Source organism: Bos indicus x Bos taurus, chromosome 11 (assembly GCF_003369695.1).
Source record: "Bos indicus x Bos taurus breed Angus x Brahman F1 hybrid chromosome 11, Bos_hybrid_MaternalHap_v2.0, whole genome shotgun sequence".
NCBI classification, from domain to species: domain Eukaryota; kingdom Metazoa; phylum Chordata; class Mammalia; order Artiodactyla; family Bovidae; genus Bos; species Bos indicus x Bos taurus.
The window spans coordinates 20652419-20679806 of NC_040086.1; the positions used below are offsets into that span (position 1 = coordinate 20652419).

The window sequence follows — 27388 nt, forward strand, 5'->3', positions numbered from 1 at the left end:
CATCCTAAAGGAGATCAGTCCTGGGTGTTCATTGGAAGGACTGATGCTAAAGCTGAAACTCCAGTACTTTGGCCACCTCATGCGAAGAGCTGACTCATTGGAAAAGACTCTGATGCTAGGAGGGATTGGGGGCAGGAGGAGGAGATGACAGAGGATGAGATGGCTGGATGGCATCACCGACTCGATGGACGTGAGTTTGAGTGAACTCCGGGTGTTGGTGATGGACAGGGAGGCCTGGAGTGCTGTGATTCATGGGGTTGCAAAGAGTTGGACACGACTGAGCAACTGAACTGAACTGAATGTTAGCTAGATGATTCTCTAATAAATATTTGTATTATTTATTTATATATAATGAGTGGCTTATTTTGTTTAATAAATCCTTTAAACTTGAGACAAAAGTGAAAGCAAAAACACCATCCTAGCTCACTTAAAGTGGAACCAAACTGGTCTCCATTCTCGCCCCCTTCTCCAATCTAATCCTCACAGAGTAGCAACTACTAATAATATTAAATGCACTAGTGATTAAGTTACTCTCATTAAAATCACTGTTACAGAGGATTAACAGCTAAAATCGTACACGTGCCTCATAAAATCCTGTTCAATTCAGTTCAGTCGCTCAGTCATGAACGACTCTTTGCTACCCCAAAGAATGCAGCATGCCAGGCTTCCCTATCCACCAACTCCTGGAGCTTGCTCAAACTCATGTCCAACAAGTCGGTGATGCCATCTAACCATCTCATCCTCTGTCTGCCCCTTCTCCTACCTTCAGTGTTTCCCAGCATCACGATCTTTTCCATTGAGTCAGTTCTTTGCATCAGGTGGCCAAAGTATTGGAGCTTCAGCTTCAGCATCAGTCCTTCCAATGAATATTCAGGACTGATTTCCTTTAGGATGGACTGGTTGGATCTCCTTGCAGTCCAAGGGACTCTAAGTGTTTTTTCCAACACCACAGTTCAAAAGCATCAATTCTTTGGCGCTAAGCTTTCTTTATGGTCCAATTCTCACATCCATACATGATTACTGGAAAAACCATAGCTTTTGACTAGACGGACCTTTGTCAAAGAACCCTGTACTCACTGCCAAATCTCTCCTGCCCCATTTGGTGCTATTTTCCCCTCCGTAAACTACAAATAGACAAGCTAGCCTTTTTCAGAGCCTTATGCCACTAAGCTCTTTCTAGACTCATATTTCACCTTGCTATTCCTCTGTGTGGAATGCTCTTTCCCATGCTGTTCCCCTAATTAATTCCTTACGCCTCAGTTTAAACGTCACTGCCTCATGAATGTCTTCTCCCAAGGTTTCCAGTCCCCCCACAAGCCCCCACATTCTATGCACCCGTCATTTGCATATGTATGTCAGTGCTCATTTATTATATGCCCCCTAGATTAGCAACCCTTGCGGAACACCCTCAGCTAGTTTCCCACTGTAACCAGAAAATAGAGGGGGAAAAAATCTAAGTTCCTGATCACAGCCTCCACAGTTCTGGGCAATCCAGCCCTCCTGCTGTTCCTTGAATAGGCCAAACCTGTTCCCTACCTTAAAATCTTTGTCTTGTATTCTTCCCCATCTGGAAAGCTCTGTCCCTGGAAATTCAAGTGGCTTGCTTCTCCATCATTTAGGTGTCACTGCAAATGTTATCTCCTCCATGTGGCTTTCCTTAATCACTCTGTCTAAATTACAGATCCTACCCATCACTTTAACAGAACAGGGTTTTTCTCCCCCAGAGCCTTTTTCAGTATTTAAAAATGACCTTTTTTCATTCATTTACATGTGTACATCATCGCTCCCCCTCCTGCATAGAAGGTGCAGGCCACCAAAAGAAGGATCCTAATCACCCTGTTGACTACTCTTGCTCTTAGCATTTAGAAAACCGCTTGGCACCTAGCAAGTGTTTAATAAATATTTCTTGAAGGAATGAAATGTACATATTTTACTCAGGAGTTTTACACATGCCCCTTCCCACCCATTTTATAAGGAAATTTAACAATCATATAATTAGTTTGGGGAAATACTTCTAGCAACTCAAGAGTAGTATATTTATCACAAAAATCACAAATAAAAGTACAAAGATCTAACAACACATTTTAATTAAAAAGACCCTGGAGTAAGAAATGGCAACCCACTCCAGTACTCTTGCCTGGAAAATTCCATGGACAGAGGAGCCTGGTGGGCTACATACATACATGGGACCACAAAGAGCCAAACACAACTGACCACGTACTCACGTGCACAATTAAAAGAACTCAAAACCAGTAAGTGCTAAAATATCACAATGACCAAATATGGAGATTGCTGATTTTGTTAAAACCAACAAGTAGTCTTATCTTTAATGTAAAGAAAGTCTTAGTTGGTTTCTTAAAAATAAAAACAAAAAATAACCATCTGGCAGGAAATCTTTGTTATCTTGAAATTTCACCTAAATTAGTTGGCTACAGTAGCCTGTTTTCCTTTAATATCATGGATAAAGATAGATACTACAGATACACAGGCAGCGTATTTGTCACTATTTCTAGTCAACAGATAATAAAAGGAGGTGTCACCAATGCTGCAAAGATATTCTGGAGCACAGTCCCATGGCTCAGCTAACTTCACTCCCACCATACTTGCTAGACCAAGTCTGGACTACATATAGGCAAAGTATTTCATTCACAAATACTGATTTAGGCCACTGGAAAAAAAATTAAGAATTATATGCAAATTTATTTAGACTACCTGCAAATATGAATAGTGATCACCTACAAGCGGAAGTCTTTTTAAATTTAGCATTACTTAAGATTTTACGTAACGTAACGTGTAACATGAAGTTGCTCAGTCGTGTCTGACTCTTTGCGACCCCATGGACTGTAGCCTACCAGCCTCCTCTGTCCGTGGGATTTTCCAGGCAATAGTACGGGAGTGGATTGCCATTTCCTTCTCCAAGGGATCTTCCCAACCCAGGGATCGAACCCTGGTCTCCCGCATTGTAGACAGACGCTTTACCATCTGAGCCACCAGGGAAGTTTTTAAACTGAAGTTAAATTCTATGTGGAGAATACTGATTTCAATTTCCACTTTTCAGTACTAAGAGATTGCTGGGAAAGTAGGTTTCAGCCCGCCAATATAGCTTTCCTAATATACTTAACCTATTTGCTACAAATACTTAACCTATTTGCTACAAGGCCTACAAAAAAAAAAAAAAAAAGACACTACCTTTGTTTAAAAACAAAAGTCAGTATTTACCAAGGGTTGGGGAAAACAGAGATGAGTAGGTGGAGCACAGAGGAATTTTAGGGCTATGAAACTAATGTTACAGATATGTCATTATACATTTGCCAAAACCCACAGAATATACAACTCCCAAAAAAGTTGAAACCTACCGTAAACTCTGGACTTTGGATGATAATAATGTGTCAATGAAAGTTTGCTGACTATAACAAATATACCACTCTGGTGTGGGATATTGATAGGGCTGCAGGTGTGTGAGGAAGTGGGGGGCCCAGCATTCTTTGTGCTCTATTTTGCTGTGAACCGTTTTAAACTGCTTTAAAACGTAAAAGTCAATTATTAAAAAAAAAGACACCTATCATTTTGCTTTTTTTTTTGGCCGTTGAATCATACTTTATCTTATATTTGCCAAACTCATACATTCAGTACATATTCCAACAGGAAAAGTGACACTTCAGGACTGACCTAAGTACATTTGAAAACTTCAAGCTTAATTAGAAGCTATACAATAAAAGGTGCTGTAAATCTACATTACAATAAAATGCTACTAGCATTAGGTTACATCAACCCAAAACTAAACTTGTAGAAAGAGAACCAAGTAAAAAGTATTTCACTTTTCAGAAGCAATGAAAGTATATTTTATTACTCACATTCCAAATAAAAACTTAAAACAAATTTTTGTGGAAAGTGGCCTGGACTCAGTGCATTTAGTCTATTTACAAAAATTAGCTATTCAACAAAAGCAAAGTGATATTTTGGTGTCTGGTATTTATTGTCCAACATCCACACTCTGTAACAAAATAAAAATAGTATATAAGTGCTCAAAAGTTTATTTCAGCACATATTTTAAAAGCTTTAAAGAGGTTATATCATGGTAAATCTATTTCTAGATATTTATTACAAGAAAATAAACAAAGATACTAACAAAGATATACAAGTTGGTTTATCAGTGTTATTTATGGTAGGGAAAATTAATGCTGAATGTCTCAAAACTGGAAACTGGCCTAATATTTTAACTACATATTGACATATTATGCAGTTTTAAAACACATATACACATTTAAGAAATTAAAGATATCTTTAAGACTGGTATAAAATCACCAGGAAAAAGGCAGATCACAAAGTAGTACAAATCTTCCCCAATTCTGTTTTGCTTTGTTTTTAAAAACACAGGCTCACTTGGGAGTTGCAGTGGGAGACAGAAACATTTGAGGCTTCTTCTTTCAGTCATTAGAATAACTGCTACCAGACTGGCCCTCTGCCACAAACTATAAAACTAAACTAAATATACAAGGCATCTTTTTTCAAGCACTGTACAACAGAGAGAAGAATCCTTGGGAAAAGATCACACCCCCCGCCCCCCCATCCACAGCCACTCTGCGCACGCACACATACATCCATCCACGGCCACTCTCTGCCTAGGAACAATTTCCTAAACTAGAGTGGGGAACCAAAGCACAAGCAAAGATCTGAGTTCAGGACTACTAAAGGCAGTGGGATGGGAAGCTGTGAGGCAGGACAGAGAAAAAGGAACTATGCAGAAGTATTCATTGGAAGGACGGATGCTGAAGCTGAAGCTCCGATACTTTGGCCACCTGATGTGAAGAGCCATTAGGAAAGACCCTGATGCAGGGAAAGGCAGAAGGCAGGAGGAGAAGGAGCTGACAGAGAACAAGATGGTTGGATGGCATCACCAACTCAATGGACATGAGTCAGAGCAAACCAGGAGATGGCGAAGGACAGAGAAGCCCACCATGCTGCAGTCCATGGGGTCGCAAAGAGCCAGACACGACTGAGACTAAACACCACCAACGCAGAGGCAGAGCCCAGAAGTCCCTGGCCAAGGGTGATAAGCTTCCCAGGCACAGGAGAACACACTACACAAGGCTCAGCAAAAAGCAGCAACCACAGGGTTGCAAGAGCAACAGAGATACCAGAAGTCAAACTGTACTGGGACGCTGTGACATTTTGGCCCAGCCACTGTGGGCAGAACACCTCAGGCAGAAAGCTAAAACACCAGGAATGCCATACCTTAGATTCAAAGCCCATGCTTATCTATTTTAAGATCTACTGAAGATTCACCCAAACAAAGCCTAACACTAAGACCTGAAAAGAGAGGAGACACTTCGGAGATTTAGTATCCCCAAGTTAGGAGGATTTCCTCTAAGCTTTCTACAGAGTCATACTAAAAAGATAACAAAGTCAAGCCTATAAAAGGTCAAGAGCAATTCGTAACTGAACTTTGAGCCACAACACAAATCAGACAACAGAATCCAGAATCTCCAGAATGCTAATGTACAATTAAAGAACATGATCAGAAATCATCAGAAATGCAGAGAAGAAAATGTGGCCCACAGTAAAGAAAAAAAAAAAGCAGCTGCAGAAAAACAATCCTGCAGTGGCCCAGATGTTCAACAAAAGCGTTAAAGAAGACATTACAAATATGTTCAATAAGCTCTTAACAAGTGAACAGTTAGGGAGTTTCAGCCAATAAATAGATGAATAGAAAACAAATGAATATTCTAGAGCTGAAAAGTACAATATTAAAATGAAATATTCACTGGACAGACTCTGGCCACTGATGAGAAAGAACTGACTCATTAGAAAAGATCCTGATGCTAGGAAAGATTGAAGGCAGGAGGAGAATGGGACGACAAAGGATGAGATGTTCAGATGGCATCACCGACTGGATGGACATGAGTTTGAGCAAGCTTGGGGAGTTGGTGGACAGGGAAGACTGGCATGCTGCAGTCCATGGGGTCGCAAAGAGTCATACATGATTGAGTGACTGAACTGAACTGAGTCAAATGTTACTAAATTTGGTGTCAGAGACTTAAAGATCCAAAAAGCAAACCTCAAATAGGGTAAACACAAAAAGAAAACCACATCAGTCAGACTGCTAAAAACCAAAGATAAAGGGAAAATTTTTAAAGAAATGATGTGGTGAAGAAAGTGAAAGTCACTGAGCTGTGTCCAACTCTTCGAGACCCAATGGCCTATACAATCCATGGAAATCTCCAGGCCAGAATACTGGAGTGGGCAGTCATTCCCTTCTCCGGGGGATCTTTCCAACCCAGGGATGGAACCCAGGTCTTCTGCAGGATTCTTTAGCATCTAAGCCACCAGACAGTAAAGGGAATAATTCAAATGACTACTTTTCATCAGAAGCAATGGAAGCCAGAAGACAAAAAAATAATATCTTTAAATTAAAAAAAGAATGCCAATTGAGACTTCTATATTCAGAAACTATTATTGAAAAATGAAACCAGTATATAGACAATGAGCAAAAAAGCTACACAAATTTGTCACCAGAAGATATGCTTTACATGAGATGCTAAATGATGTTCTTCATTCTTCAAGCTGAAAAGAAATGATACCAGATGGAAAGCCTCCTCACTCCTTCCTATAGTATCCAAAGTAGCAAATAAATGGATACAAAAATAAAAAACTGGTTGTTTCCCCCAAGTAATGTCCTTAAAAGGTAATTGATCATATAGAACAAAAATATAGACTGCAATGTGGGGTTTATAAAGTATGTAGAAGATTTTTAAAAATTATGACAAATAGTCAATATTCTCATTTTGACTCAAAATCAATGTTTTAAAATTAAGGCATATACATTTCTCTTTCACACTGTCTTTGAAATTCACTGTGTATTTTACACTTATAGCACCTTTCAACTCAGACATTAAATGCTTATTAAAAATACATGATCACTCAGATTTCATAAAATTTACAACTCAATAAGATTCACATACACAAAGTGTTCCCAACATAAGTTTTCCAATAACTGAATCAAATACCAAAAAATCACTTTCCATTCATATGTAAACCTATACTGACAAAATTGTTTTTAAAACATAAACTAAAATGAAAATTTAAAACTCATTTCTTTAGTCACAGTATCCATTTTGCTTTAATACGCATATCCTTGACTGAGACTGATCATTTTTCTATGCATATTTGTTTCCTCTTGTATGAACTGTCTATTCATAATCTAGGCAGCTTTAAGAAAACACATAGTCATAAACTGTAACCCAGAAGTTACTTTAACTCTATGTTTAGTCGCTAAGTTGTGTCTGACTTTTGCGACCCCGCAAACTGTAGCCCACCAGGCTCCTCTGTCCATAAGATTTCCCAGGCAAGAATACAGACTGGATTGTCATTTCCTTCTCCAAGGGATCTTCAAGACCCAGGGCTTGAACCCACGTCTCCTGCTTGGCAGGCGGATTCTTTACCACTGAGCTACCAGGGAAGCCCCTTAATTCAACAGTAGCAAATTATTAAATGCTTAAACAGTATATTTTGCAGACAGTTTTTTAAATTCAAAAACAATCATGTGCTGCTTGCATATTTTAGAGCACAGAGGGGTACCTTGTATACAACACATAATTTAACGCTGAAAACTACAAGATTTAGTTGATGTACAGTTGCTTGCATAATATATCAGTGATTTACTTCTTACAGAATGCTCAGTCAAGAATGTTTCGTTTCAATTTAACATTATAAAGCAAACTGTGTTTTTCCCATTAGAATAATTGTGGTTCTCTCAACTGAATGGGGTTAAAAAGCTGGAACTGGCTGTAAACACACAACAGAACTAGTTAAAGTCCCATTGCTGCCTCTCTTACAGACATACAGACAAAGCCTCAGAAAGAAATGGTTCTATTTTCAATAACCCTACTCTGCTTCCATGACCTTTATTACAATTAATATTACCACAATCAGGGTCAAAATTCAAATCTATAACTATAAACACTGTGAACAACTCAAAATTAAGGATCATCGGCTAATGAGCTGAGGTTAATAACCCAGCAAAAAAAATCGGGAGTCAGTGCTCAACATAAATACATACTCTGCTCTCTGCTTTTTGTATATTTTCTTCAAACTCTGGAACTTTTTTGCTTTAACTATGATCTCAAAAAAAAATAAAAATAGTAGATCACCCAAAAAAAGTCTTAAATAAAAAAATTGTCACTCTAGAAATAAAGGATGGCATTTAAATCTACAGAAGTGAGATATGAAAGAGTATGAGTTATCTTTCAGGTTCAAACTATCATGTTCAACAAAATACAGTTGTGAAAGACAAGAAAATATAACTGAAGGCTGCAGAGATCTGTAGGTCAATGTAGTCACCACTCAAAATAGTTCAGCTACAAAGCACTTTCAAAGTGGAAAAAGCAAGTAATCACTGAAGACATCTGCTATTCAAAGTTTTAAAGAATCACCAAGAAAAATATGAAACAATTTTAACATTAATTTTGGAAATAATTATAAGATCTTTGGAATAATGCAGACTTAACTTGCTAAAGCAAATTCTACCAAGGAATGAAGGACTCCTGACTTGCACTTTATCTTGCTCTTAAGAAGAGGCTGGTTATAGGGAATTCCCTGGCAGTCTGGTGGTTAGGACTCCATGCTTCCACTGCAGAAGACACGGGTTCGACCCCTGGTCCATCTAATAATTCAGCAACCCTAGTTTAAGAAAAAATATTCCTTAAAAGGTTGTAGTAGCAATAAATATATAATCATTATTATTGTTTAGTTGCTAAGTCCTGTCTGACTCTTTTGCGACTCCATGGACTGCAGCCCACCAGGCTCCTCTGTCCATGGGATTTTCCAGGCAAGAATACTGGACTTAGGTTGTTATTTCCTTCTCCAGGGGATCTTCCCAACCCAGGAATGGGACGTTAAGTCTCCAGTACTGGCAGGTGGATTCTTTACCACTGAGCCATCAGGGAAGCCATATGATCATTACTAAGTAATAATACATTCATTTATTTATTTATATGTTACGTGTCTAGTTTATATTCTTAATCAATGCCTGAAAAATTTTTGTCCAATTTTCTTTTCATTTATTTTCAAGATCAAGCACGATATAGAAAGATTCTCTAAAACAAAACTCAACTGAAAATAAAACACACTTACAGGAACTAATGATCTGACTTAAGACTGTTTATCCAGGAAACAATTAAGTAGTAAGGTCTTGAAGAAAATCCAGGTAGTCTTCATTCCCTAGAAATGAGGACTTCAAAAGGCAACAATGCACGAAGACTACTAAGACTACTGAGTCAAGACTACTAAGATAACTGAGTGAAAAGCAAAGGGGATAGATTACAACGGATAGATTAACCCACCCTTAACATCCAAAGCGGAGAAGACAATGGCACCCCACTCGAGTACTCTTGTCTGGAAAATCCCATGGACGGAGGAGCCTGGTGGGCTACAGACCATGGGGTCGTGAAGAGTCGGACACAATTGAGCGGCTTCACTTTCACTTTTCTCTTTCATGCATTGGAGGAGGAAATGGCAACCCACTCCAGTGTTTTTGCCTGGAGAATCCCAGGGACTGTGGAGCCTGGTGGGCTGCCATCTACAGGGTGGCACAGAGTCGAAACACTAAAGCGACTTAGCAGCAGCAGCAACATTACAAAGAGACAATCAAAAGTTTCATGGACATCATGCGAAACACCGGGTTGGATGAAGCACAAGCTAGATTCAAGACTGCCAGGATATGCAGATGACATCACCCTTATGGCAGAAAGCAGAGAAGAACTAAAGAGCCTCTTGATGAAAGTGAAAGAGGAGAGTGAGAAAGTTGGCTTAAAACTCAACATTCAGAAAACTAAGATCATGGCATCCGGTCCCATCACTTCATGGCAAACAGATGGGGAAACAATGGAAACAGTAATAGGCTTTATTTTGGGGGGACTCCAAAATCACTGCAGATGGTGACTGCAGCCATGAAATTAAAAGACGCTTACTCCTTGGAAGTAAAGTTATGACCAACCTAGACAGCATATTAAAAAGCAAAGACATTACTTTGCCAACAAAAGTCTAGTCAGTCAAAGTTATAAAGTCAGTCTAGTCAAAATTATAGTTTTTTCAGTAGTCATGTATGGATGTGAGAGTTGGACTATGAAGCAAGCTGAGCGCTAAAGAATTGATGCTTTTGAACTGTGGTGTTGGAGAAGACTCTTGAGAGAGTCCCTTGGACTGCAAGGAGATCCAACCAATCAATCCTAAAGAAAATCAGTCCTAAATACTCATTGGAAGGACTGATGCTGAAGCTGAAGCTTCAGTACTTTGGCCACCTGCTGTGAAGAACCGACTCACTGGAAAAGACCCTGATGCTGGGAAAGATTGAAGGTGGGAGGAGAAGGGGACGACAGAGGATGAGATGGTTGGATGGCATCACTGACTCAATGGACATGAGTTTGAGTAAACTCCAGGAATTGGTGATGGACAGGGAGGCCTGGCATGCTGCAATCCTTGAGGTTGCAAAGAGTTGGACGCAAAGAGTTGGACACAAAGTGACTGAACTGAACTGAACTGTGATGTATCAGAAACCAAAAGATACCACCAAAGACATATGTTTGAGGAAAATTTTTTAAAACATCAAACTGATCAAGCCTCTAGATCTAACTATGGGAAAGAAAAGAGACACATTCACTACCACCACAGAGATGGAGTCAGAAAACAAGAATATAGGAAATTTCACTGGACAAGCAAACCTGGACAAACAATTGAAAAAATAAAGGCGGGAAAAAAGAGAAGGAGACTTAAGAGCCGTATCAACCAAAGGCAGCGAGGGGGCCTTGTTCAAGCAAATCAACTACTACAAACCTGAAGCAATCAGGGAAATATGAACTCTGGATATGTGGTATTAAAGAATTATTTTTCTAGCATGGTAATAGTACCAAGGCTGTTTCTTTAAAAAGCTTTACTCTTTTAAAGACACAGAACATTCATATAATCTGTTATTTGCTTCAGAGTAATCTGGTAGGGAGGCTGGGTATGGAAAATAGATAAAAGAAAGTGGCCATTATATTGATGATCGTTTAATCTTGGAGATGTTTATACACAGGTTTCTAACGTTGTTCTCTTCTGTACATATCTGAAATTTCCCATAATAGTAAGCTTTTTATGTGGTGAGGCTAATAGTCTTTATTAGGAAATGAAGTAGATCTAAGTACAAAAGATAGAAATATAGACCAGAGCTATTAGAAGTGAGAAAAGGTCTCTCAAACTGTACTTCTCAATGTTTCTGCTACTTTCACAGCACTTTAGTGACCAGGAGGGGCAGGATGGTGCCATGGAAGATTAAAACAAAAAAGGTAATTCTGAGTATCTCCAATAGTGACAAATTCACTCCTTTGTGAATCAATTCCTGTGAGTCCTCATCACACCAAGATCTTATGGTTAAACAATGAATATTTTTTTAAAAGAACTCAAGAAACAGCTTTCTTAATTGGAGAGGGGGACATTTTTAAACTCCTTACAAGTGTTTACGCATAAAGAGAATATATGAATACACTCCCCAGAATGTCAAGAAATTTTAGGGCATTCAAGTTCTAGTACAGATGCTGAAAAATTAGCCTCCATATTTAAAATTAAATCTAATATATCACTCACAGGGGCTTTAGAGATTATGCAGCCAAACTCACTCATTTTTAAGACAAGGAAAACACATGATTGGACCACCGTGTGGAGAGAGACCTGACTGTGGTTTTATTTAGTGTTATTTTCTCTACATTAGTGTTTCTCAAACTTTTTAAATGCATATGAATCACCTGGCTCTTCTTGAACATTCTGATTCAGGCAACCTGGGATGGGAGGCTAAAACTGCATTTCTAACTCCCAACTTGATAATGTTGTGATGCCAACATTGACGGTCCTCTGAACAGAACAGAGTACTGATGATCACGGTATTGTACAGGTATTTAGAAGGTAAAGACCATTCATTTTATTTCATGTAGCATTCAGTGATGCTAACGTTTTCAGTAAAGGAAAACAGGTTTTCAAGCTATGCTATAATCCTCCATTTTCCTGAGAGACTGCTAACCACTCTAGCTGAGCTACTCTGGATGCTGTATAAAGTGAAAAGAGGTAGTGTACATAGACACCCCTACTTTCAAAATATAAATATAGAATTTTTTCTAATGTGTTAATATGATATATAGCGAGGGTTGAAAAGTATTGGCCTGGAGCCATCATCAATCACCTGGTGAGCGTCTAATAGCAGGCTTCCCTTTCCCTGCCCAAACAGATGCAGCCCAGAATAAGCATACTGACAAAGACACAAACTTGGACTTCAAACATTTTTAAGAAGAGAAGTAGCTATTAGCCAAACAGGTACCACAAAAAAGAGTTTAACAATTTGCTCCTATAAAATACTGTTATTAATAACTTAAATTTCTCTCCTATAAAACTGGAACTATGATGCAAATGGTAAAAATGAAAACTTTAAAGACTCCAGGAGACCTTCCACTAATGTCATACATCAGATACTTTCCCCCATCAGCTTTGCCCATCTGACCAACAAGACCATCCTAAATCACCAAGCTTTAAAAATACTTTTAAAGAGCATATACAGTAGTTCATATTTCCTTCCTTCATTACTCTCAAATCATGAGATAAACAAAAAAATGTTTTCCTGTAAGACTCAAACATTATTTCCCACTTGTAATCTACTGTTTCCACAGTAACCGGCAGTGATGACATAGAATTTTTGCTGTTTCCATTTAAAGAATACTGAACAACCCACTTCAGTATTCTCGCCTGAGAAATGCCATGGGCAGAGGAGCCTGTCCATTGGGTCGCAAAAGAGATGGACACAACTTAGCAACTAACAACAAGACTATGCTAAAAATATTTTCAAGAATGAAGGATATTTTCTTATTGCCACTGCTGCTTTAAAAATAGGATTTAAAAAAGATAAAATTAGTATGCCCAAACATTGTTAATAAAAGACAAGGTAACTAAAAGTTATTGTATATACAGGGTTTCTCTGGGAGACAAAAATGTTGTTCAGTCATGTTTGACTCTGCAACCCCATGGACTGCAGCATGCTAGGCTTCCCTGTCCATCACCAACTCCCAGAGCTTGCTCAAACTCATGTCCATCGAGTTGGTGATGCCATCCAACCACTGCATCCGCTGTCATCCCCTTCTCCTCCTGCCTTCAGTCTTTCCCAGCATCAGGGTCTTTTCCAATGAGTCGGCTCTTCACATCAGATGGCCAAAGTACTGGCTTCTGATTTAAAACTGTTCATTATATACTCACTTCTAATTTAAAACTGTTCATTTTATCAAACATGATTTGACTCTGGTTGGCTTTTAAGTTTATATAAAACAAAGTTGACTTTCCTCAATATGGAGGACTTAGATTATTCCCCACATTGAGCAAACAATAAAATCTGAATCTATTAAAAAAAATGAATAAAAATGTTTTTATGCATTTATCTAAATAGAGGAAAAATGTAAAATAGATCACAAAATATATCTCTCAAAGTTTATCATCAAATATTAACCAGCTCTTAAAGCATACATTTAAATATACATGCATATACTTTAAGATTACAAATTTTCAACTGAAATTAAATTAGATTATTTTTTAAAAGGTGGCAGTTTATGAAGTGAATTTTGTTGACTAGCTAAGAAATGCTAGAATAAATAATGGCTTGGGAGGCTCTAAGCAACAAGACAGAAATTCAGAAAAATTCTATTTAGGTTCTGCAACTTAAGAGTCCTCAGTAGGAAAGGACGTTCCTAAAGGAAAGTCTTACAGAAAATCTCACCCAAGTCACCCCAAGGGGCCTGCATCTTTTGTACCTTTAAAAAAAAAAAAAAAAAAAGGATGGGAGACACATTTTTTGTTGTGTGGTACACTATTTTAGAGAATTTGAGTAAACAGTATTGAAACTTTTTAAATTTAATTTTAGATAAGTTATTTACATGCCAGAGGAATTCTTACCCAAATGCACAGAAGAGACATGGTTCCTTTTCAATGGAGGACTGTCTCTAACTGCAAAAAAAATTTGGAACCTGAATATCTACTGATAAATAAAGTATGAAAGAGAATTAAAATTAGTGCATAAGATCCAAATGTGAGAGGTGAAAAATGTTAATCACTCAGTTGTGTCTGACTCTTGGAGACCCCAAGGACTGTAGCCCACCAGGCTCCTCTGTCCATGGAATCCTCCAGGCAAGAATACTGGAGTGGGTTGCCATTCCCTTATCCAGGGGATCTTCCTGACCCAGGGATAGAACCCAGGTCTCCCACATTGCAGGCAGATTCTTGACCATGTGAGCCACCAGGGAAGCCAATGCTATAGAGAAAAATAAAACCAGTCAAGGGAAATGAAAACAGGGGTTGCCATTTTACAGAACAGTCAGGCAAGGCTCCTCAATAAGGAGGCATTTGAACAGAGAACTGAAAGAATTGGGTACTGGGAGAAGGGATATTATTAAGAATTTTCTCATTCCTTGAAATAATTTACTTTACGAAATAATTTTAGATGTTACTTTAGAAGAGAGAAAAGCACTTAGAATGCCTACTCTATGCTAATAACTATATAAGCCTCAAAAGCAGCTAAGAGTTTTCGTATCTGTATGAAGGAGGACACTGAGGTTTGCTTAATGTAAACAAAATCTAACATTTTGAAGTGGTCAGATCACAATGTACACCCAGTCTTTGTAACTGTCAGATCCATCATTCTCCAACTATGCCAAATGAGCATGTTTGTTGAACAAACTCACAAGTCAATTCTTATGTGCTCAAGATCTTTATAAAGTTAAAAAAAAGTTACCAAAAATACAGTTTGTTTAAAAGCAAAGAAGTTTATTTCTCATTTTTATAATAAATCTTAGCATACAGCTATCTTTCTCTTTATTTTTTCAAAAAATTTCCTTGTGAAAACTTAATCATTTATAGTTAGCAAATCATTTATACAGTCCTCCATTAGGGAAAAAATTTTTTCTTCATAACTTCTAGAAGGGCAGGTTTTAATTGAAGACTTTAAAAACATAAGATGCAATAAAATTATACTTTCCCATCTTTGGTAAGATATGCATATATATGTATATGTAAACAAATATGCAACTTACTGTTTCATATTCACTGATTCCAACGATGCTCAGCGATGTGTCATGAAGATTCTCTCAACCTAACTACTTCAGACTAATCATCAGAGAGCAAGGCACTATTGCTAGACACTAGAGAAGTACGGATGTGAGAGTTGGACTGTGAAGAAGGCCGAGCGCCAAAGAATTGATGCTTTTGAACTGTGGTGTTGGAGAAGTCTCTTGAGAGTCCCTTGGACTGCAAGGAGATCCAACCAGTCCATTCTGAAGGAGATCAGCCCTGGGATTTCTTTGGAAGGAATGATGCTAAAGCTGAAACTCCAGTACTTCGGGCACCTCATGCGAAGAGTTGACTCACTGGAAAAGACTCTAATGCTGGGAGGTATTGGGGGCAGGAGGAGAAGGGGACGACAGAGGATGGCTGGATGGCATCACTGACTCGATGGACGTGAGTCTGAGTGAACTCCAGGAGTTGGTGATGGACAGAGAGGCCTGGCGTGCTGCGATTCATGGCGTCGCAAGGAGTCGGACACGACTGAGCGACTGATCTGATCTGATCTGAGAGGAAGTACAATTTGCTACTAACAGTCCTTACTCAAAGTTCTGACACAAATGAGTATAAAGTGACAGTATAACGAGAAAGAGATAATATGGGATTATTTAAACCAGGGTTATCAATGAAGATACCCTGGAGAAGGCTGCATTTCTCTAAGTCATGAGAATCAGATTAAGCTAAACAATTTAAGCTAGGACTTCTCTGGTAGTCCTGTGGCTAAGATGCACTCCAGTGTAGAGGGTCTGGATTCAATCACTGGTCAGAACTAGGTCTCACATGCAGCAACTGAAGATCCTGCATGCTGTAACAAAAATGGAAGATCCCATGTGCCACAACTAAGACCCAGTGCCACAAAATAAAATTTTTAAAACAAAAGAATAAAAAAGTTTAAAAATGCTAAGCATCATCCTGAGGAGAGCCATGGAAAATTCTGAAGCAGAGTGATAGGATCAAAGCTGTGCTGCACAGATAAACTTAAAGTGATGAGTGAGTAAGAAGTATAATAATGAGTCTAAAAACAGGGAAATCAGATATAAGGCAAACGAAGGAGCCTGAGTATAAGGTGAAAAGCTCAAAGTCAAGAGGTGACAGTAAAAATAGAAAAGTGATGCATGCAAGAGCTAGCTAGTTTCAACATCGTTCTTAAGAGTAGGCAACAAATAATACCAAATTATTCCATATTTTTTATAAGGGACATTCTCTTCTCTATAAGCCTTTATAAAGCGACAAAGCACTAAATTCCCATTTCCAAATGTACTGTTGCTACAGTGACTCCCAAGACTTTAACAAAGCAATCAGGAATCCAACAAAACCAGAGTGCGTTGCCTCAATTTAGGCAAATCGTTTAATCATTTACTCTGAAGGCCTCCCAACTAACTCTGCAGTAAGATAAAAGATATTAAACTCATAGAAGAGCTATTGAAATTTGGGGTAACAGGCTAGCAAAGAAGTTATTAAAAAAAAAATACACTCAAGCTTAAATTTCGAATAGGCTTTTCATGACAAATCTCAAACAGGTATGTGTCAAGTCTCTGTAAACAAGACACTACGTTCCACTTTGCTTCAACTCTCAACCTCAGATGACTTATTACAGCAACAGTTTAAAGAAAGGAAAGCAAAGAGTATACTCAAATCCCAACCCTGGCTCAGTGCAGGCAAAATCCTACTAAAAGCAGGGGTAAAAAGGAAGTAGAGCCAAAAGGGACAAATAACCATCTTTCCAGCTAGATAAAATGTGATTAATTTGAAAAAAAAAAAAAAAAAAAACAACAGGATAAGAGTGTCAAAGGTTCTCACTATCCTCTCCTTTGTTCTTTCTCTAAGTTTGGCAATTTTAGAGTAAGTGTCAGGATTTCCTGCGGCAGAGAAATACACACATAATCAAAAATAGCGGCATGGAGCACACATCTTTACAGTTTTTAGGTACAGCTAGGGGGGCTATTCAAAGTTTTTCTAGTAGTTATTCAGTTATTTAAATCAATTCTTTGCTGTACTTGGCTACAGAAAAACTCATATCCTTTTTTATTAAACATGCTCTAACAAATTTGATCTTTCAGTTGCTTCTAATTGCTTTTAAATATTTCAAGCATCCTTTTTAGAAAAATTCTTAGAAAGCAGGAACAAGTACTTTAAAGCTTCCCAACATAAGCCTATCTTTCTATCTTCAAACAAGTGGTATATCCTACAACTCTGCTAAGGACTTCAAGGACTGATAAGCCCAACTTCCCCCAAGTCTTCCTTAACAATATTAACACACTAATTTCTACTTCTGAAATTAGAAACTTCATGATAAACTTTACTCACAAACATGCATAAGGTCTATCTGATCTCCCAACTACATGAAAGCTTTAGAAAAGAGTGATCTCTTTTGCACTTTTCTACATAGGTATTCACTACAAGAAACAGAAAGCCTTTTTATAAGGTGTCAATATAGCAACATAACATCAAGGGGAGAAAAAAGCTAGTTCTTTGTCCAAGGATGGCCCTCTACCTGACTGTCCTACTCCACCTCTTTACCCCCAAAAGAAAAAACTAGCCGCAGCCCCTTCAGGCTCTCCTTTACCCTGAGGAGTAACCCTGTACACTCAATAGACGTCAGGAGCTTTGAAAAATATTATCTTTGAACCTTAAATTTCTAAAGTAGGGTTTGTTTGTTTTGTTAAGGAAGCCAAAGCTTAAAAACGATGGTGATCTGAATCCAGCTCCTAAGTTTGGATGCTTCTACCACCCTACTAAGCACTGAAGCAGATGCCTATGTGAGTGAAAGTCGCTCAGTTGTGTCCAACTCTTTGCAACCCCATGGACTATTATATTATAGTTCAGGGAATTCTCCAGGCCAGAATACTTGAGTGGGTAGCCTTTTCCTTCTCCAGGGGATCTTCCCAACCCAGAGACTGAACCCAGGTCTCCCACATTGCAGGCGGATTCTTAACCAGCTGAGCCACAAGGGAAGCCCAAGAATACTGGAATGGGTAGCCCATCCTTTCGCCACAGGATCTTCCCAAGCCAGGAATCAAACCAGGGTCTCCTGCATTGCAGGCTGATTCTTTACCAACTGAGCTATCAGGGAAGCAGATGCCCATACTTTGGTATTAAAAAGAGATGGGAACAATATCTCACAAAGAATTCAAAACAAAAAAGAAGGAAAAAACCTCCAGGTGTGCATACCTAAATATTCAAGAGACTAGCACTAAGTTACTAAGTTCAGACATGCCATCAGAGATGCCAATTTAAGGAAAGAACTCATATCGAACCATTTTAAGTATTTTTTTTAAATATAGTATTTCGCAAAAACAACCCACAAAGTCAAAAAGCAAACAGGAAAAAGAATTTCTTGTATATAAAAGAACTTTTACAAAGATAAGATAAACACTGACAGCAGGTCAATTACCAAAAATTCACATTCAATTACCATGTTAAAATTTCAATATCAACTGTAATCAAAGAAATGCAAATGAAACAAACAGTGGGATCCCCATTTTTCCCATTTGTTGGTATTTATTTTTAATTAACAACACTCATTTGTGAACAAATGGAGACAGAATAAATGGGTATAACCTTTCTGAATGGATATGCTGATGTGGTCTTCAATCTTGAAACTGTACAGGCCATTTGAACCCTGAAAACTACTTTTAAGACCTTACCCTGTAAGTCAAGATTTATCTAGAAAGATGTTTGGCCAGCATTATTCAGTAAGAAATAACTCCATAATCAAAAGGAAGACTGAACAGATGTGGAAACAGTGACAGACTTTATTTTCTTGGGCTCCAAAATCACTGAGGACAGTGACTGCAGCCAGGAAATTAAAAGGCACTCGCTCCTTGGAAGAAGAGCTATGACAAACCTAGACAGTGATCACTTAGCATCACTTAGTGAACCTAGCATCACTTTGCCAACACAGGTCCATCCAGTCAAAGCTATGGGTTTTCCAGTAGTGAAGTACAGATGAGAGAGTTGGGCCATAAAGAAGGCTGAGTGCCGAGAACTGATGCTTTCAAACTGTGGTGCTGGAGAAGACTCTTGAGAGAGTCCCTTGGACTACAAGGAGATCAAACCAGTCAATCCTAAAGGAAATCAGTCCTGAATATTCATTGGAAGGACAGATGCTGAAGCTGAAACTCCAATACTTTGGGCACCTGATGGGAAGAGCCAACTCATTGGAAAAGATTCATGCTGGGAAAGACAGAGGGCAGGAGAAGGGAGTGACAGAGGATGAGATGGTTGGATGGCATCACCCACTGACATCAAAAAAACTAAGAACAATGGTGAATTTCGTTCAAATTTCGTCAAAATTTCTCTCCAACTTATTCAAAATTCAAACCCCCTCCCACCATTCTGATAAAAGTGAACTTAATCCAGCTTTTAATCCAGCTCATAAACGCAGTCATTCAAATAGGAAAAGAGCAACTCAATGGGTGCCAATTTCAGCCCTTTACAGAGTTTCGTTATAGGAGGCTTTAAAGTTTCTAAAGTACCTCCACAGATTAACTACTTAGTAATCCAAAAGAAAAAAAGACACCAGCTTGCTAGGGTAGATAGTTCCTTCAGGAAGGAAAAAATGTTATTCCATTCCAAAGGCCATGGAAGTCTACACTACTCAAAATTCAAAATTAAGTCTTGAGTTAAAATACGTACTTTCTTATCACTACCCAAGACTCTTCTATGAATGACGACTACAGAAAGGGGGAAAAAAAGCTTTTTATGGGATTCATGATTAGTGTGGTTTCAAATCAATCACTGTTTCAGGCATTCTTGTGCATACAGACATTAATTAGATTTCGCACCTTTACTGTTTGAAAAGCCAATGTTTTCTACTTGAAAACTGCCATGATTCATATTGAATCCTGAAACTGAAATAAACTTCAGAAGATTATCTGCCACATGATTAAATGATTCTCTAAAATGCAAGTTTATTAAAATAAAGGTAGCTGAGAAATATGTTTATTTTTATCTGATAAAAACTAAACAAAGACTTTTCAAATCACCTATTTTAAAAATTAAATGTTTAGTTCAAAGTCTCATCTTAAATAACCACACATTATAGTAAGTACCACCAAATAGAATGTTTGATACTGAGTTAAGCACTTTAATCACATTTAATAACCCTAATCATGAACACATTATCAGCATTTTATAGATAAAGTTAAAAATTCACCCACCACTCTTGACCACACTAAACTTTCACATTACAGGGGGAAAAAAAGAAACTTTCTGACTGCAAATATACACATATATTAATATAACAGCACAAGTAGTCCAACTGGCATATTCTTACCTATACATTACTGTATCTTACACACAGCTTTATAATTTATGAAACACTGGTACCCTCACCTCATTTGTTTCCCACAACAGCCCTTATGGGATGATTATCACTACTGCGTGTGAGGGGTTTCAAGCTCAGAGTTTAAATGAAGTCACTCAGCTTTTGAGTCCTCATTTTTTTTCCACTGGACTTCCCTGGTGGCTCAGATGGTAAAGCATCTGCCTACAGTGCGGGAGACCTGGGTTCAATCCCTGGGTTGGGAAGATTTCCTGGAAAAGGAAATGGCAACCCACTCCAGTATTCTTGCCTGGAAAATCCCAAGGACGGAGGAGCCTGGTAGGCTACAGTCCATGGGGTCGCAGAGAGTCGGACACGACTGAGCGACATGGTAAAGAAACATTGCCCCCACAATCAGTATTATATAATAAAAAGGCAAAACCATTAGAGAGCCTAAATTAATCTTTCATCAGTTACACATTTCACCAAGTTATTAGTCACTATTTATTTTGATGCCAATCATAGAAATACAAGTTGTACAAATAACTTTACTAAACTGGTAAAGGGAATCCCCTAGATTCTACTTATACTGGCCAGAAGACTAACCCCAACATCTACATTATTAATTCTTCTTTCTACAATATCCACCTTTTCCCTTCCTACTTTAAAATTTCCCACTCCACTTAAGTGATTTGCCCTACCTTTACTTTTTAACTGCTCCATCATCTCATTAGTATGATTTCAGACTTCATTCAACAAAATTTTACCCGGTCATGACTATGATACATGACAATCTGAATGAAAAGAGGCCCCTACCCTCCTCCAAGTCTGGTGAGGAGCACCTCTGAGTCACTTCTGTGACTGTAGACCAGTCTCAATCACTCCCTTCAGCGGCAATAACTTAATTCCTCCAGAGGAAGGTTTTAAGAATAAAATCAAAGCACGATGTTTGAAGTGCTTTATAAAGTATCAAGTATTATCCTGCTGACACTATATCCTCAGGTTGGTCTTTTTTTCTGGATATCCACTTTTAAAGCTATGGAGAAAGCCCTCAATAGGTCTTCTGTATTATGGGTGATAAAGAAGAGTAAAGGATAGCAAGAAACTTACATCAGTAATGAATTGGAGGATCAAGTTTGGTTATTCTATATTCACATCTATCTTCCTAAAGTTAAATAATGCCCCAAAGAGTAAACAATACAACCCCAAAATGGCTAGACAATACCATCACACTTCTTTAAAAAAATTTTTAAAAAGCTGTTTCCCTGCACCCACTCTAGAGAAAAACTCCTTCTGTAAAGCTATAAGTCACTGTTATAAAAAGTCTAACTTCTATTCCCACCCCGTACATTTCTGGCCCTTTGACAGACTGCCAAACAGCTTTACTTACAACTGTGTGTCAAAAAGGTCTCCCAATTAAGCATAAACAACATAAACAATGTGCATAAGATGCATTTTTTAAATGCATCTTACTACTAGGTCTCACAATTTTAAATATGTCTTGAACTCCAGCATCAAACTAGGCGACAGTCCTCCAAGTATACTCTTCAGTTCAGTTCAGTTGCTCAGTCGTGTCCGACTCTTCACGACCCTATACTCTTAGTAGCTGCTTAATAGCGGATAAATGGAAAAGGCACAATTTTGGAAACGGGTCTAAAAATTTCAAGAAACTTACTTTCACTTGTGAGTATTCCAAAACCCTACCCTAAAGTTAAAACAGAGAGGCAACCTAAAAATGAATTTGAAAACAGGTGCATTCCATTTAAGGACTGAATCTCATTTTAAGTCGTGGTTTATTTGCCCTATAATAAGTGCCTCTTTAATATAAGGCCCCTCCATCTTCCCCAAACGAAAAATCTGAAGGATTTCAAAACACTTTACTAAATATATTTAATCACATCCACAGATTCTTATCATCCTACAAAGTCAACGGAAGAGTTCCTAGGTCTTTTATAAAGGTCTTACAATCCTAAAAAGAATAAACACTGAAGAGACACAGCATCTTCCTAAGACTGAACTACAAGAGCAGCACCTGACTCACCCCAACTCTTCAACTTTATCCAGGAAGCAGAGGGAGACAGAGTTTCTACAGCCGAAATCTAACCTGCTCATTCAGAGCCTGTTTGCACACATCTCAGCCAATTTACTTAGTTTTTAATGTAGTAAAGGGTGATTCAGAGAAAATCAGCAGGAAGAGGGACTATTTTGGGCAGTCATTTGATAGAAATGGCTTTCAAGTGAAGGACTAACTTCACAAACACACACAAAAGACAAAAACCTGTGAGTAGCAGACAGAGCATTTAATAAATGATGACCCCGATATATCAAGTCTTAAGAATAGCATCTCTTTTCAATATGCCATAGCCTAAAAACGAGGTTCATAACTGTGAGTCATAAAGCAACGTTTCTCCTAATAAGGCAAGCACATAAAACGCTCTGAAACTACATCTAAAACGGTATAAGTAAACAAACACGTGCACACACATTCCCAGGTCCAAAAGAGCTAAACTAACCAATCCATCGGCATTCCAGAACAACTAATGACTTGAGAATTCCAACCAGAATAGACTTAAGGCATACCTCTCTTCTCTGGTGGCATTTTTTTCCTGCATAAACAGCTCTGTCAAGTGCTTTGGTTGGCAAGCAATAATAACATCAACTTTATTTCCTGTTCCCTGTACCTTAACAAAACTTCCAGTTTGTCCTTACCTCTGACATACGTTCAACACGTCCAAGGGCTAACGTAAATGATAAAATATATTTCACATAAACTTTTCTATTAAAGGGAGTTTTTCATCAAAATGTTTTACATTTTACCTCACAAAACCTTTATCAGACTGTGGAGAGAAACTTGAAAAACACAGTTCATACTTAATATACTTAATAAACTCTTATCTATGTCACGGCCACACTTGCCTAAGCTCAAGCTTTTACTGATTATAAGCCTTGGGAAAACTTTATGCCTTTAAGTACCATCAAAATTCTCAATCAAGATTTCAGGCGTTCAATTCACACCACAGTGAAAGATCAAATGCTAAACTCCTAAAAATAGGGTGTAATGAGTAAGAGAGACACACAACACTCTGCTGCCAAAGCAAGTGCGTCTTCCAAGGGGCAGGGGCGCTCCTTTACCCGTACAGTAGGAGCTCACATTCAGCAAAACCGGCGAGCGAAGGATCAGGTGACTTCACACCACCGACACTTTCAGCCCGACTGGGCCTCACTATGGTCTCAGAACTAGTAAACAGCTCAAAAGCCCAGTTTTGACAATTAAATCTGAACTTGCATCCTAGCCACGCACTACCCGCAGGAATAGGTTCGGGAACTGCGGGGCCCCGGAACGCAGCCCTGGCCTGCGGGCTGCGGTTCCCTCCTGGAAGGGTGTCTGGAGAGCCTCCCGACCTGGCAGCGAGGTGTCTGCTCCTCCCGCGCGCTGCGCGTCCTCCTCCACCGCCGGGCCCATCACGACCTGGTTAACCCTTCCTCCCTCTCCGCGCGCGAGACACAGGGCAGCGAGTGGCGGCGGGTGACAGGTCGCCCGGGCGAGTCCGGAGCTCCCGAGGACAGAGCCGCGCCGCCGCCGACCTCCCCTCGCCCTGGGTCTGCAGCCCCTGCTCAAGGCCGCCCCCTCAGGTCGGGGCGGACACCGCGACAGCCACGCGGCGGCGGGCGGGCAGGGGGGCCGGGTCGGACGCAGACGCGCGCGCCGCCCGTTCACCCGACAGCTGCGGGAGCCGCGGCCCCAGGGCCGCCTTTTTCAGGCCGCGCGCCGCGGGAGCTCGGGGCGCGGAGGGGGCTAGGCCTGGCGGCCAGACGCGGCGGCGGGAGGAGAGCCGAGCCAGCCGCGGACGACGACCCCGCCGCCTGCGGCCGGTGCCCGCGAGCCCGAGCGGCCCGCGCCCTCTCCTTGCGCGGGCCTTGCGGCCTCCACCCTGCCGGCCCGTACCTAGGAGGGTCGTGGACGAGACGTGGTTAACCCCGGTGTTTGAGTCGCTGGTCCGCCGCCGGCGCCGCAGCCCTTGGTGCGGTTCTTGGCTTCGCGTTACCTCGTCCCCCTCCGCCATCTTGTACCGATTTAAAATTAACTCCCCACTGACGTCAAACGCCGCCGCCGCTTTATCAACCTCCCGGGAGCCGGCGGGGAGCCGGCAGGTCCTAGCGCCGCCCGCAATCTGTGCCTCCTCCTCCTTCTGCCCACGCCCTCCCTCGTCCCGCCCCTCGGCGCCCTCGCTCCGCCTCCTCCCTGCTAGCCTGCTTGCCTGCCCCTCGGTTTTCCCAGGCTTCCACTTCGGGGAGAAATTGGGCGGCGCCCTCACCGCAACCTTCTCGCACTCCCACCGCCCTAAACTCAGGACCACACCCCCCGAGCGCTGTGTAATCGCAGGACTCTCCGGAGAACCAAGTTCCCCCTTCCCAATTCAGTAACCCAATTCTCTTTACGTTTCTTCTCCATAATCGTTGACTCGTGCAACGCAAATGTTTCATACTCCTTTCCTTCTCTCCTTTTTTATCCCCCACCTCCTCCCCCAGTGCTAGTCTCTCCCTCCTTCCCTCGCTTTCCCTCCATTCCCGAGCTATTGCTGGTGGCCTGCTTTTCCTTTTGATCTTTTCTTCGCACAAGTCTCTCATACCGTTTCCCATCTAGAGACCATCCTCTGCTTTGTTTATCATAGCTTCCTTTTACTTGAGACCCTCCTCCTATCTTCTTTACTGCGCATACCCTTGCCCTTCTGCTCCTAGCCCCTTATAGGGTCAACCAGAAAGCGCTGTAATCAGAAAATGAATTGTAACAGGTCCTTTCCTAACTGATGCACCTTCTTGTGGGGATCCAGTGACATCCTAGAGAAAGTTCGGGTCACTTTTAAAAATAAATATCTGCCTGTGCAGGCTTCTGTGAAACATGGTTTCTATTCTTTTGGATCTTTGCCCTATCACCAGCTTCATCAGAAATTCCTTCTCTCTGGTAAAGGCATGTGTCCAGTGTCCAATTGCAGTCTTGTCCTGGTCTTTTCACAGCCTTTCATCTAGCATGACCTCTAGAAAAGCACTGGTGTCATCAAAGCTTGCAGAGTGCCATTCTAGAGGGGGTTTTGTTGAACTCTTTATTCATCTGTTTTCTGTATCAATGGAAAGGGATTTGGAGTTCCTCCTGCACGTGATAACTCTCCATCTTGGCTCAGTGACCCTGGGGCAACCCCCCAAGCCATGAGCCCTGCTTGATGATGGATTTCCTAATTTCCTATGATGGATTCCCTACATTTCCTAATCTCCTATGAGACATCTATTTAATATTGCCCGCAGTCTGCATTATGCATCCTCTAAGGTGTGAGAGAAGATGCAAAGATGAGTTATTTTTGTCATCAAAGAATAAACTTCCAGTTACAATTAGCAATAAACTTAGCACCAGCACGCCCCATCAGGGACCCCTGGGGGGTTAAGGCTGCACTACTAGTCAAGAGACCTCCCAAGCAATGTTGTTGTTGTTCAGTTGCTCAGTCGTGTCCAATTCATTGCGACCCCATGGACTGCAGCATGCCGGGCTTCCCTGTCCATCACCATCTCTTGGAGCTTGCTCAAATTCATGTGCATCGAGTTGGTGATGCCATCCAACCATCTCTCCTCTGTCCCCTTCTCCTCCTGCCTTCAATCTTCCCCAGCATCAGGGTCTTTTCTAATGAATCCACTCTTTGCATCAGGTGGCCAAAGTATTAGAACTTCAGCTTCATCATCAGTCCTTCCAATGAATATTCAGGATTGATTTCCTTTAAGATTGCCTGGTTTGATCTCCTTGCAGTCCAAGGGACTCTGCTGCTGCTGCTAAGTCGCTTCAGTTGTGTCCGAGTCTGTGCGACCCCATGGACAGCAGCCCACCAGGCTCCTCTGTCCACGGGATTATCTAGGCAAGAATACTGGAGTGGGTTGCCATTTCCTTCTCCACCAAGGGACTCTACGACACCACATTTCAAAAGCATCAATTCTTCAGTGCTCAGCCTTCTTTATGGTCCAGTTCTCACATCCATACATGACTACTGGAAAAACCATAGCTTTGACTATATGTACCTTTGTTGGCAAAGTAATGCCCCTAACCAGTGTACTTTCCAGTATTAGACCGTTTACCTCATGGGCCACTACAGTGTGCTGGACAGGGCCCAGTCTCCTGACTCCAAGGAGTGTAAAGAAGCCAAAAGCAAGTACAGTCAGGAGATTGAGCACTGTCCCGTGGTCACCTCAAATCCATAAGTTTAAAAGGCCATCCTTGGGCCTCCCTGGTGGTCCAATGGTTGGGAATTCACCTTGCAATGCAGAGGACACAGGTTCAATCCCTGGTCTGGGAAGATCCAACATGCAGTGGGGCAACTAAGCCCATTAGCCACAACCACTGAAGCCCCTGCACCAAGAGCCCATGCTCCACAAAAAGAAAAGCCACCACGGTGAGAAGCCCATTGCACCACAACTACAGAGTCGCCCCTGCTCACCACAGCTAAGAAAAGCCGGAGGGCAACAATGAAGACCCAGTGCAGCTAAAAATAAGTAAATAAAAATTTTTTTTTAAAGCCTTTCTCCATTTTCCCCATCAGTCATGCCTTTTCAATTTCTTTCTCTTTTTTTGGCTGTTCCAAGAAACATATAGAATCTTAATTTCCCAACCAGGGATCAAACATATGCCCTCTGCCCTGGGAACACATAGTGTTAACCACTGGACCGCCAGGGAAGTTCCTGTCTTTAGTTTCTCATCGCAGTGAAATCTCAGTGATGCTGCAGCTTTCTTCCTCCCTCTACACCCAGCAAGTCCGGGTGATGTCAACTCTGACTTCTAAACCTCCCTTCAGCTCATCTCCTCTCCATCCCCTCAGCTTCCCGCTTGATTTGGACCTCATCATCTTGCGCTGGACTTATTATAACAACCTCCCTGTCGTTCTCCCCCTTGTAGATCCTCCACACAGACCGACTTGAGTTTCTTAGATGCAAATCTGTTTCACATGATTTCTCTGCTCAGGATGA

General features: G+C 40.5%; 1 protein-coding gene across 8 annotated transcripts in view; it reads right to left on the reverse strand.

The window, feature by feature from the left end:
- The window catches only part of ATL2 (atlastin GTPase 2), a 67905-nt gene extending 43419 nt beyond the window's left edge, over positions 1-24486 (reverse strand). For 3 of the 8 annotated variants that reach the window (XM_027555034.1, XM_027555035.1, XM_027555036.1), the window contains exon 1: positions 24333-24474. In XM_027555034.1, coding sequence (XP_027410835.1) covers positions 24333-24450 — 118 coding nt within the window. In that variant the 5' untranslated portion in view covers positions 24451-24474. Of the gene's footprint in view, positions 1-23788; positions 24102-24332 lie in introns of those variants that run through there. The other 5 variants (XM_027555038.1, XM_027555039.1, XM_027555040.1 and 2 more) reach the window with 4 other exon arrangements.
- Positions 24487-27388: the final 2902 nt, after the last annotated feature.